This window comes from Mus pahari, chromosome 14 (assembly GCF_900095145.1).
Source record: "Mus pahari chromosome 14, PAHARI_EIJ_v1.1, whole genome shotgun sequence".
NCBI classification, from domain to species: Eukaryota; Metazoa; Chordata; class Mammalia; order Rodentia; family Muridae; genus Mus; species Mus pahari.
Genome location: NC_034603.1, coordinates 58,145,661 through 58,158,469, shown reverse-complemented (window position 1 = coordinate 58,158,469; position 12,809 = coordinate 58,145,661). Strand labels below are relative to the sequence as shown.

General features: G+C 42.8%; 1 protein-coding gene across 4 annotated transcripts in view; it reads left to right on the top strand.

The window, feature by feature from the left end:
- Window positions 1–12,809, top strand: part of Stxbp4 (syntaxin binding protein 4) — a 149,715-nt gene that overhangs the window by 128,880 nt on the left and 8,026 nt on the right. For all 4 annotated transcript variants that reach the window (XM_029546535.1, XM_029546537.1, XM_029546534.1 and 1 more), the window contains one exon: window positions 1,117–1,174. In XM_029546535.1, the coding sequence (XP_029402395.1) occupies window positions 1,117–1,174 (58 nt within the window). The remainder of the gene's footprint in view (window positions 1–1,116; window positions 1,175–12,809) is intronic.

Below are 12,809 nucleotides of genomic sequence, written 5' to 3'. Positions count from 1 at the left end.
TGTATGTATGTAGTTATGAGTGTATGTATGTATATAGTTATGAGTATGCTATGGTTTATAGCAAGTATTTCCTTATCTGTAACAATAATGATTATTTCAAAGTATTTATATTCTGTTATGGTGATTTCCAAATCGTTCTTGTGAAGCGATAAAATCATTACTGTTGGAAAATAGTATATCACAGTCACATACTCTTGTGAGTACCAGAAGAACTATTATATGAAGTGGGCTATTTATATGTCTCCCTTTTAATTAGACAGTTCAGTCAGGAGACTGAGGCAAGAGGAGCTTAAGTTTAAGGCCAGCCTAGTCTACACAGTTAGTCCATGTCCAACCTATGCCATCTAGTGAGACTCACTTGAGACGAGAGGGGGAGGTCGGGTCAGGAGAGAGAGGGGTGCTTTGTCCTGTTCTGATGAGAACAGAACTCCTGTACAGAATATGCCCCTATGCTGCCTCCTTACTTCATTCCTTATCCCTTTTTAGCTAACTGTTCTCAATCCCATTACAGAAATGGAAGCTAAGTTTAGCAAATTGTTTGGCCTTTTCTGTTTAGTGCACAAAATTCTTAATTAACAAAGTAAAATGCCACCATCCATTGTAAATCACTTTGCTAAACTTTCAAACTTAATAAGGAATCTTGTCTTGTCCAAAAACTCCTCTCCAACCCCTGCTGATCTGGCACTCATGCCCAATTCCCTGCGGAGCTGAGGGAAAGAATGCAAAGGGAGCCAATTAAAGAAACTTTGAGCCAGAATAGACAAGCAGAGGCCATCTTGTCCATCCTTCTGCCTCCAGGCAAAACCCAGCCACTGCAAACACCAAGTTCTGCACGAATCCTGCTGACAAAAACCCTCACCACATGTAAATGATAAGTCATAATCCAGTTATTGCAACCAAAGCAGATTGTTAACTGTTCGAGGCTCTATTTATTGCGTTGTAAAGATGCTGAGTACCAGAGCTCATCTGAATTGTCTTAATTCCCCCTTTCGAGAAAATAATTTTGTGCGAGAAATGCACTCCAGTAATTGTCAACATAAGGGAGGTTTGTGTCCAGAAAAATAAAGTTATCTTCATCATCTTATTAAATGTATTTTTGGTTTCCTTTCACTCTAGGCTTACCTTACGGGTGGGAGGAAGCTTACACAGCAGATGGAATCAAGTACTTCATCAAGTAAGTACAAGCATCGCAACCAAGTAAGCAATTTTGCTCACATCTGGAGAGAACCTGGAAGTTGCAGAATAATCAGCAAAACCAAGAAACCCTCTTAGAGGTTACAAAAATTAGAAACAAGCAGTGAAGCCTCGCCGTCTCCACTGCATGTGATTTAGATGCCGATATCAGATGTCACTGGAGGGGCTGTGAAACCCTAGGAACAACTTCTAGGGAAATAGCCCAAAAAACTGGGACAGAATCAGTCGCAAGCTGAACTTGAATGTTGCCGGAATTCACTGGCAGGATGATATCATTGCCAGTCTTGAAAAATTAGTATCTAATTAAAAAATCCATTTGTCACATTCTAAAACAGAACTAACAGCAGCCATTACCTTTAAATGCTGTACAGAATATACAGGTCATTCGTTCTATAAACAAAGTTTGGTTATTTCTGTTTCTCTGAAGCATTCCTGGACAGGGAAATGTGTAGACTGCATGCCTGCTATCCTGGAACTTATGTGGCCATAAGAAATGTCAAACAGTAAATAACCAAGATATAAACAGGACACTATGACCAGCCCTGACCCTAGTGTGCTAACAGCAACCTTTAGGATATGTGTACCATCCTAGCATTTTCCATGGTTTGTAGAGGAAGGAAATCAGAGGATTGAGTTGCTGCCAGGAAGTCCCCCTGGGATCCCTAGTTGCCCATCCTTTTGGCAAATGCTGCCAAAGAAATACTCTTGCTGTCCCTTTCAAATGTGTCCATACTTTCCAAGAGATATGCAAAATTTGCTTTCCAAAACCCTGTACCTCTACATAGGTTCCTGTACTTCCCTTAACTCTATCAGAAGCCAAGCCTTCTGAGCCAACAACCTTTTCTGTTGCACTGGAGCACTGTTCTCAACCTTCCTGATGCTATGACCCTTTAATACAGTGACTCGTGTTGTGATGACCTCCAACCATAAAGTTATTTATGTTGCTACCTCATAACTATAATTTTGCTAGTGTTATGGCCAGAATGTAAATACCTGATATGCAGGATATCTGACATTCAACCCCAAAGAGGTCTCAACCCACAGATTGAAGACCTCTGTGCTAGATTTTCACTCATAGAGACCTTGAAAGCCTGAGCAGGAGACTCTTGTGCTGGGCTAGGCAGTATTTCCCTGTGTACCGTGGGCTGTCACGTCTCTACTATGTTCTGATTAAGTCTTCTCCTGTCACAACTGGGAGTTGTTTGGAGAGATCCACCTCCCCCTGGGATCCCTAGTTGCCCATCCTTTTGGCAAATGCTGCCAAAGAAATACTCTTGCTGTCCCTTTCAAATGTGTCCATACTTTCCAAGAGATATGCAAAATTTGCTTTCCAAAACCCTGTACCTCTACATAGGTTCCTGTACTTCCCTTTGTTCCCTCTGTTGTCTCTTCACACAAGAAGAGTACTGTGACCATTGTAGATATGCTGATGTTAAGTACCCACCATGTACCCTGAATCCAGGAAATGGCCAATAACTACTTACCATTAGTTTTCATTACGGAAAGATATCATGTCAAGAAAGTACAAAGTCGGCCTTACAAAGATCACGAATTCAAAGCTTCCTATTTGTAAAAATTTAAGGAAGAATCCAAGAGATTCCTGGCAGTTTTCATGGCTTTTTTTTTTTTCTGTTCTGTTTGGTGGGTGATAAAGCAGAGATGCAGTTTATAGCATGAAGTTGAGAGAAGTCTTGGAATCCCATGTGTAGATCACACTCAACAGCCAACTGCTCACTTCCAGAAACATTCCCGTTCTGGAAACAAACCTGCTCCTTGATACACTGCATTGATCATGTCTGGTTTCTGGGAGAGTTTCTACCCTATGCTCTATAGAGGGTAGAAAAGGGAAACACCATATTCTAATTTGTATGCAGCCTCAGCTGATGCTCACTGGCCAGGAGCACACTAAGTGTATTTTTCCATTCATTACATCATTTAATCCCCTTAATAATGCGAAAGCTAATAGGCAAGGTTTCATGTTGATGGCATTGTGTCATCATGATGTAGTGTTGACAACGAACTGCATCTCACCCTCAACCATGCCTCCTGAAAGGTCTCCCAAGGAAAGTCATGACTGAAAGAAGGAAAACCGGCATTCATTAGTAACTGAGATTCTGCATTCAAACGCCCTTGGAAATGTCCAAGTCTGAACCTTTTGAGTTCTTTTACCTAAGCTGAGCAGTCTGTCCATATGTCCTACCTCACAGCTAAATGGCAGGGCCTAATTAATGCTCTGTGGGAAAAGGCTACTGAGAACACAGTTGCCTATATCGTAGAAAGGAACAGACCCAAATATGACCAGCCAGAGAAATCATTTGTCCAACTGCCTGTTCTCCAGCTGGGTGAGCCACAGGCCCTCAGAAAGTAGATTGGCTTTTAGGGTGGACTTCTACTATAATCAGTGGAGCCTAAGGAGAGGAACCAAAAGTGAAAGCCAGCAAGCTCTGGCCACTCCAAGGTCTAACTCAGTTCCTATGGAAGGAATCGAAAGAGTGGACATTTGCCCAGCCTCTGGCTACACTCAGAAAACATAGCCCAAAGTCTCTTCTGGAAATTCATCAGTTCTTTTCATTGACCTTACTCATGGTGGAGGAGGAAAGCAAAAAAAGAGAAAACAGACTCGTTTCCAAAGGGCATGGGATGGGAATCACTCTCACACCACTGCAGCAGAGACTGTCAAAGAGGCTAAACTAAACTCAGCAAGGTCACCTCCAATCAAACTGAAGAGCCCAGATAGAAACACACACACACACATACACACACACACACTCGGGTTGCATCCCTCTGCCTTCCTGATTTTAAGGTCGTCTGCTGGCACATGCCAAAAAGGACATTTTAAACAGATGTGGACTGTTATACTTTGTCCATTTTAAAATAGCAGGTGCTTCAAAGAACAAGAAGTTATCTTCTGTAGATTAGAAGGTCAAAGAGTGAAAATAAGAAAATCTAATACTAATCTAGTCCCTGACTCTCCGAAGAGCGGAATGCTCGCCATGACTTAGGTCTTTCTTTTTGGGAGCTCAGCCCTGTTGAAGCAACAAGATGGGATTTATTCTTCCTGTTCTGTATGTGTTATTTCTTCACATGTATTATGACCCAGCTCCTTTTAGGGAACCTGTTGAATGAACCTGTTATGAGCCCCCATCGTTAGGCATATGCAGTGGATTTTGCAGGGGTTATTAGACTCCTCACCATAGCAGACTCAGTTGCATCTCTAGTGGACCTGGATCTGCCCATCGGTCTCTTCACCCCATTCTTTTGTCTCTCTACGGAGGCCGCCTCTCTCCTGGGGGATTTTTGTTTGATGAGGATTGTAAGACCAGAGAAGCAGACTGCTTTGAATACTCATCAATAGACTTTAAATGTGGGTCTCCAGGGGTGCTCTTGTGAGCAGAGGACATCCTTCTGGTACAGGTACCTCCAGCTACAACAGAAGGCCTTCTGGTTTGGGGAAACAGAGACTGATCTTTGGACCTGGAGAACCCTGGATTGTATTGCCAGTATCTCCCCAGAATAGCTCCTTAACATGTGCACGCTTTAATTTCCACTTAGTAAAGTCCTTGCCCCCCCCAAAAAAACCCATTTAAACGAAGCTTAGCCTCTTTAGCCCCCCCCCACTCTCTGACATTTTGATGGGGGCTTCTGCATGGTCCTTAGCCACACTCAGTGATGTTCCCAGATGAGCAAAGCATGCACAAGCCTACCAATACCATTTTCAGAAATACTGTTATTGATTTCTTTTCATTCTTATTCCACCCCAGTCAAAATTTTTAGCCAGGCTACCTATGTTCATCTTTTGAGGGAGGAGTGGTTTATTTAGAGGTAGCTACTTTGTAGGCAAGAAATAGCTTCACTTAAAAAGAACAACTAAAATTACTCTCCCACTAAAATTATTCTCCCAAGACTCTGGGGGAGACGATGGTCTGCATGCATATGATCTCCTGACAGAAATTGGCACCTGTCACTGCCGTCCCCGAAATGAAACTGTTACATCTGAAGGAAGGTAAGCCTCAGGCAAGGGAATGACTGTGAGAACTGCCTTGAGCATGCCCAGGCACTTACGGTCCTTGTAGAGGATTTCTGTCCATCCAACATGACCCTAACACTTCCATTGAAAACCGTGTCATCAACTTAAATTCTGACAAAGAGAAGCCTGTCACCCATCCATGTAAACATCACCAGAGCCTGCATTTGACAGACTGACAGACATGTGCTTCTTTACATGTGCACATGTGCATGCAGGCATACTCACTTGCCATAAATAAATATGTAAATCTACACACACATATTTGTATAGAAAATAGCACTGCATTCTGGGAAAGACTCCTACTTTCTCATAAGAAAGTTCTAGCATCCTTAAACTTAATTAATGAAATGGCCAACACCTTAAGCATGCTGTAAGATAGTTATCTGGATGGATGGCCATTTTTCCACCTACGTTTTTTTTTTGCTTAGTGTTTATCGTGTAACATAGGGTGGGGCACACAGTGCAAGTGTGGAGACTAAAGGAAAACTTTCCCAGGAGTCACGTCTCCTTCTGATTGTTCTGAGGCAGCTGACTTTATTTCTGCAGCTGCGCTTAGCAAACTTGCAGATTCTCCCATCTCGCCGTAGGAGTACTGGGATTACAGGTGTGAGCCACTGCATCTGGCTCTTAGCCATGGGCTCCAGAGATGGAGCAGACTGTGGGGCTTGTTGTCGGGCACGTTTATCTGAGCTTTATCCAGTGAACCCTCTCCCAGCCCCGCTACCCAGCTTCTTTTCATCCTCGTGAAGTCACATACTATGAAATGTTTGTTGACATTGTTTGTTATGATTCTACTTTAGGACTGTGCATACTTTTGGTATATGTTATATAATGTGACAAAATTACTATGAGTTTGCTTGTTAAACTGAATCTGTCAGAAATTGGACACAGCTACCAATTGACTTCATTATACTTGTTTATCTTTATATTGGAATATTTGGATTCACTGTGATTAATGATCATTAACTCTCCACTTCTGTATTTTAAATTGTCTTCAAATTTTGAAGCTTAAAATAATGTATATTTATTTTCTCAACCAGTTTCCGATTCCCAGCAGGATAAGAGTGGCCTTCTGTAGTATCTGGGACTCTCACCCTCGCCTCCTTCCCCCTCAGCTCCATCCCTGTCTTTCTCTCTGGATCTCTCATGGATCTCTCACAGAGGTGTCAAACTATCTGTTAAAAGGGCTGAGAAGTGAAGCATAGCTTAGCAGCCTCCCTAGAATGCTTGTACCAGACACACTCAGGATGCTACCGGCAGGATGCTCCAGTTCCTCCCCATGTCTCAGGCATTAGGGATATAAGGATATCCTCAGCAGATCGAGAGATGCGAGACTCCCAGACAGATGCTGCAGGATGTCCTCTATAACCAATCTCAGAAGTGCATGTTCTGCCACCACATAAGTCACAGGTCACAAGGATCAACCTGGTGCGTGTAAGAGGCAATGACCTGGGAGTGTGGATTCCAGAAGTCAGGGATCACTGGGAGAGGATGCCAACCAAAAGGCACATTAAAATATGGTATATGCATATCTAATGTACGTGCATAAGTAATATAGGAATCTTAATATCAGATGCTTGCTTTTAATACCAAATTATACTCCTGGCCACATGCACCTTTACCCACTGAGCAATCTTGCTGGCCTTTATAGAATTTAAAAGAACAGAAAATACAACATGAATAATTAGGAGTTCTGGTGTCTTAGATCCTAACTGTCTTTTACAAAGAGATGCTCCGAAGTGACAGTAATGCAAGTAGAAGTCAAGGTGCTAGTGGAGGGGAGAAGACAGGGAGCGTGGGTTCTGGCTGGAAATATGAAACTACTCATTTCTGCTTGGTAAATCCATGGCAAATTATTTCGGCCGCGCGTCAGACATTGTCAAGAACTCCCCCAACCCCAAGACCTCGCGAGTTGATTTGTTTGCTTCCTTTTCTGTGAGTCAGGTAGTTGCCAGTGACAGACTAGCGTAATCTGTGGCTCATTTGAAGAGAGATCAGGACGGGTTTTATGCCCCTGACTTCAGGTTCAAGGAGAATGTGTTGAGGCTCCTCGGGACTTCTCCGTGTATAAGAATGAAAGCTTACAGGAAGAGCCCACAGAGACCTGAAGGAGAAAATGTGCGTCTTCTCAAATGGCTCTCCAAAACCACTCCTTCTCACAAAGCGGTGGGGCCTGCAATCAACCTGCACAGATAGGGAGGTTTTCCACCTGAGCTGAGCTGTCTGGCAGCACATCTTAACCCAAAGCTGAAGGTCAGGGCTGAACTGTCTCTGCGGTAACTGGTTAGAGGTAGGCATTGCCTGGCACAGAGCAGGGCATGCGTGGGGGCTAAAGTCCAAGTGAATGAACACTGCTGGCAAGTTGGAGAAGCCATTGAAGGGACAAGAGGGCATCTGGTAGGTGTGGATTTTAATGTTGATGCCACCACATTTGAGGGTGACAGGGTAGGTCATTTCAGTCCCTCTGTAATTCTGATTCCTACCTGAGAACATGGAGAGTTGGAGAATTGGATGCGCTCTGAGTTGTGAAGCTCCTCAAAGCGCCCCTGGCACCGGGTGAGCACCGAGCAGACGTCTGGTTCCTGGGCCTGCTTCATACTGCCACAGCTTGCCAGTGGAAGTTTTAAATAACATTTGTGCAGCTGCAAATAGGAACTGGTAGCCAAAACCTACATCCATACAGCTCTCTGGCCAGCCAACAGCCCTGCGCTGGGAGCAGAATGGCTGCATTGACCACAGGCCCGAGACAAGTCGGGATCAACTATAAATATCTACAAAGGGGTGTAAAGAGGTATCGGAATATGAAGTTCTGGAGAAGAAATTGTCATTTAAGTGAAAGGCCAGCCAGCTGGCTTGGATTGCCCAGGACGGCAAACCCCCTGAAATGAATAAAACGTCTAGGTCTAGACACTGAGCACAGAGCTCTGTGCCCACTTAGCCAAAGACAGGTACAGCTTTGCCTGAAGCACGGTTTCCAGTGCCCCCATTGGGGTGTTAGAAGCCCATTCCCTGAGAGCACATGACTTTCTATGTTTATAGATATTTTTAGCAAGTACTGAATTTTTTTTTCATCAAATCTTTCTCTGCTAGGTTTGGTTGCTGTATTAGTCTTCTAGTGCTACTGTAAGGAAATGCCACAGACAAGAAGCTTAAAGAGCAGAAATGTTTCTCACAGGCCTGAAAGCCCTGAAAGTGTAAACAGTAGACTCTAAAGTGTCGGCAGGGCTGGTTTCTGACAAGGCAGCTGCTACACTCTCACCGGGTCCTATCATGAGCCCCTCTGCCCTCCCGTGTGTGTGTGTGTGTGTGTGTGTGTGTGTGTGTGTGTGTGTGTGAGAGAGAGAGAGAGAGAGAGAGAGAGAGAGAGAGAGAGAGAGGAGAGAGAGAGAGAGAAGAGACCACTGTATTGTTTCTTCCTCTTATCACCAGGACACAGAGGTCCCTTCAGGCCAGTATGACCTCATCTAATCCTTTTAGCTTGCCCTGCACAGTCTCCAAAATCAGGGCTTTTGGTGAGTTTTACTAGGGCATGGCACTGTCCCTAAGTCACTTTTCCCTTCACTTTCTCCTTTCCTTCTTAGGTTCTCATGACAGCAGGCCAGCACTACACAGAATGACACCTCCAGCTCCTTTTACCTTTCTGTTTGACACAGGGTCTCTCTATGTTGCCCAGACTGGTCTTGAACTCATAATCTTCCTGCCTTAGCCTCCCAAATAGCTGGGACTGCAGGTTTGTGCCAATAGACTTGGCTGCCTTAACTTAGTTTCCATCGGCCCGACTCCTGCTAATTGTCTCGTCTCCCGAATATTACAAAAGTTAACTTAGCTAGTGTCTTTCCCTCTGGGCGCTACTCTGCAGGAGAAGCGGTCAGGGAGACCCTTGGGGTGGGAAGGCCCCAGAACCTACAACAGCCCTGTTGATATGAAAGATGGAGCTGTGTACAGATGTGTAGTCTATAAGAAAAAAGAGTGAATGGCGCGCTACATCACGGGCCCAGCCCTGGTTCTGTGTAGCACTGGACTGATCACTTTAACCCTCTAGGCCTCAACTTTGTCAACTGTGAAAGAAAAGAGCAAAATAATGGGGGGGGGGGGTGAGATTTTTTTTTTTTTTAATGAAAAGTAAATAGGGAACAGTATTAAGGGACATTGCAGACTAGCAATTGCTTGTCTGATGTAAATCATATCCTGCTGCCTCAGACCAGAGCATCTTGTTTGTGGGTTTGCTTTGTGAGATGAAATCCCTGTGTAGTCTAGTCTGGCCTCGAACTCACAACCCTCCTGCCTCAACCTCCCACTGCCGGGATGGCAGGCATGCACCACCATGCCAACTTGAAGTCTGCATGGAATTTGTGATCTCATAGCAAAGGGGGCTGCAGTGGTCTCCCTGGATGACAGCAGCACTGCGATGAGGAGTGTCAGCACTCATCTCCAAGAAAACCGCCACCTGGCAGTGGGAGCCTTTGGGTTCTAGAAACATGCATTGGCCTTATTTGGTCATTTCATAGGCTGAGAAATCCTGGTGTGGTATAAAGCCCTAGGAAGGATCATTCATCTTCACTGTTATCTTCGGTAGCATATATAACATTTTGTACTCTAGTTGTTAATACAAGAATTTTTTTTTTAAACTAAGGATTGTATTCCTTTATAATGAACAATGAAATCTTAACGCCTGGGATTCTTGTAACTTTACTTAGACTGCTGTCCATTTAGAAAGTAAACTCAACCCCAGATTGTTTCAATTATTATTCGGCTTTATTGCTTGCCCCAAATGAATAAATAGATGTTGCAGGTGAATTGGAGTGAGACTCTTGGTAAGGGGAGCTGGTGGTGCTGATTACTGGTGATGCTGGTGCTATTTGGATGACTCTAATTTCCCCGATAATACTCAATTTCTATAAACATGTATAAGCCACTTAGGGGAAATCCACATCATTATCACATTTGGGAATTACCTGATCTTGTAAATTAGCTAGTGTGCCAGTCCCAGCGCTGTGACTACAGTGGGCTTCAGAGGGATTTGTAGTGATCCATGCCTCAAGCACACATTGACGCCATACACGGTGTGTGACAGCGCCTTGTTACTGCTGAGGAAGCACACAACCTCTGACCAGGCCTCACATAAGCCTTTATTTTCTCAGTTGCTCACTTAACGTTTCTCATGAATTTCATAGGAAAGGATTTTTGAAAGGCATAATAGCTTTACATATATAATCTATGATCATTGAGTTAATCCTTTAATTAATTTCATTTTGCAAAGCTGAAGAGCCCTTTTCTAGAGGTCACTTAATCCATCCCAGAGCCTCTTCACATATTGCTATGGAAACCAGCCTGGATAATAGATGGATTGAACATAATGGGGAAATTCTCAGAAGTCATTAGTTGGATCTAGGTGCTGGTTCTGCCATGTGCCAGCTGGTCCTATGACCTGGAGTAAACTATGCCATTTTCTCAGCATCGTTCCCTCCTATCAGCGACCCAGCTGCAAAGGCAGCATCATCCAAAACAGCCAGGATTCGAGGCTCATGGGAGAAGCACAGAGGTCCTTTGTGTGCCTTGCTAGCCGAGTCTCAGGATTATTTTTTAGGACGATTGAAAGTGTGTTGCAGCCTGAAGCAGCTTCAGAACCCATGCTTCCTGACCTCCGTGACTTTACAAGTCCCTTTCTCCTGTAGCACATACCTTCTTAATGCTTTTATGGGTTATTTTCTTCTTTAAATTGCGTGTGTGTGGGTATGCGTGTGTGTGTGTGTGTGTGTGTGTGTGTGTGTGTGTGTGTGTGTGTGTGTGTGTATGTGTCTATATTTTACCTCCATGTGTCTGTACACCACACACCCTCGGAGGTCATAAGAAAGTGTCATATCCCATTGTACTTGAGTTCCTGGTGGTTGTGCACTACCATGTGGGTTCTGGGAACCAAACCTAGGACCTCTGCAAGAGCAGCACGTGCTCCTAAGCACTGAGCCAGCTCCAGCTCCTTTTATATTTTTGTTGTGATTGATTTAATTTCAGTAGAAAAAAATGATATTAGAATCAATATACAATTAGTTGAAATTGATTTGAATCATTTGGGTGGGTTTTTTGGAGGATATAGAAAATGTTAAGATGTTTATTATATGTTACAATAAAAATCAAGTCCAGGCCTCTATAACTTGTTTTGTAATACTATTTAAAAAGAGCATTGAAATTTCATTATTGGTATATTTCACATAGCATGAAATATATTCCTAATTTACTGATTTTAAAGTATAAAATGTATGTATATATGTATATTCTAGCTTCCTCTCCAGATACTGTCTTCCTGCTCGGCACTGATTAAAACTAACATACACTGCAGCAGATCTGCTTTCAGTGGCTTGACAGTCACAAGGCCATGCATTATTTCTGGCTGTTGAGTGTATGGCTTATCTACTGAGTGCCAAATCTGAGACCCAGACCCCTTCTGTCTGGCTCTGCCATTTCTAAGGTGGTGTGTTGTCTGCGGTCAGTGAGTGGCTGTGGAGTGAGAGCAAAGGAGACATTTCAGCTTCTTAAAGAGCTCTCAGAGGAGAGGCAGCATGGCTGCCCCTTCACACTGGGCTCAGAGGAGGATGCAGGTGGGGCTGAGGGACATAGGCTCTGCTGGGGCAGCTGCCTCCCACAACTCTGCAGTGTGGGATGGAAAACAGGGCAGTCCAACAAAGGTTATGTGACAAAGAACAGGTGTACCAACTCTGTCTGGCAGTCCCATGTTTGTAGGACATATTTTTGGCTTTATTATGTGAAGGTTTCACTGTGATGATAAACGTGGATCACTGATAAAGTTGTGGATTGCTATAATATAATATGTTTCTTTCTTTTAAAAATTAATTATATAAGCTTTGGAACTCCTGAGATTTTTCCTTTTTTCTTTTTCTTTTTTTCATCTGCATTACTATACAGTAATCACCATCAATCTGGTTAGGTTATCTGAAAAAAGAATAGTGACCATTAAAACAAATATTCTTACCTGGAGTTTTCCTTCAGCATCTTTTACTAGTCTAATGACAGCAATTTTTCCAATATTACACACACACAATCAAAATGTGTTCTTTCAAGTACATGTGTGTATAGATAGGTAGATTCTTGTAAACAATTTTATAGCTGAGACCTAAAGATGTTTTAATTAATTGAATCTTAATATTTGATATATGTTTTATATTTCATAGAAAGTGTCATAAATAGAATAAACATCAAATTCTAATTTATTATCTTTAAAACACTCTTTTAAGTATAAATATTTTGCCATCATTAATACTTGTATTTTGTAGCCACTTATAAATTTCTCCAGTGCTTCGATATTACTGGGTCGTGAAACAAAATATGTCTTTGACTCTTCTTACTTTCTGATTATATACAATATCAAAATAAAAATTACATATTACATATATAACTAGTCCCCTTAAATTACATTAGAAATTTATTACTTTTGGTTCATTATCCTTTAACTTTATCTTAGGCATGATAAAATAATCCAGGCAAGTCTTCCTAAATTAACAGTGAACATCTGCAGTGGAGAGTGAACAGGAGGACGTAGTGATGTGAGAGCATCTGCAGTGGAGAGTGAACA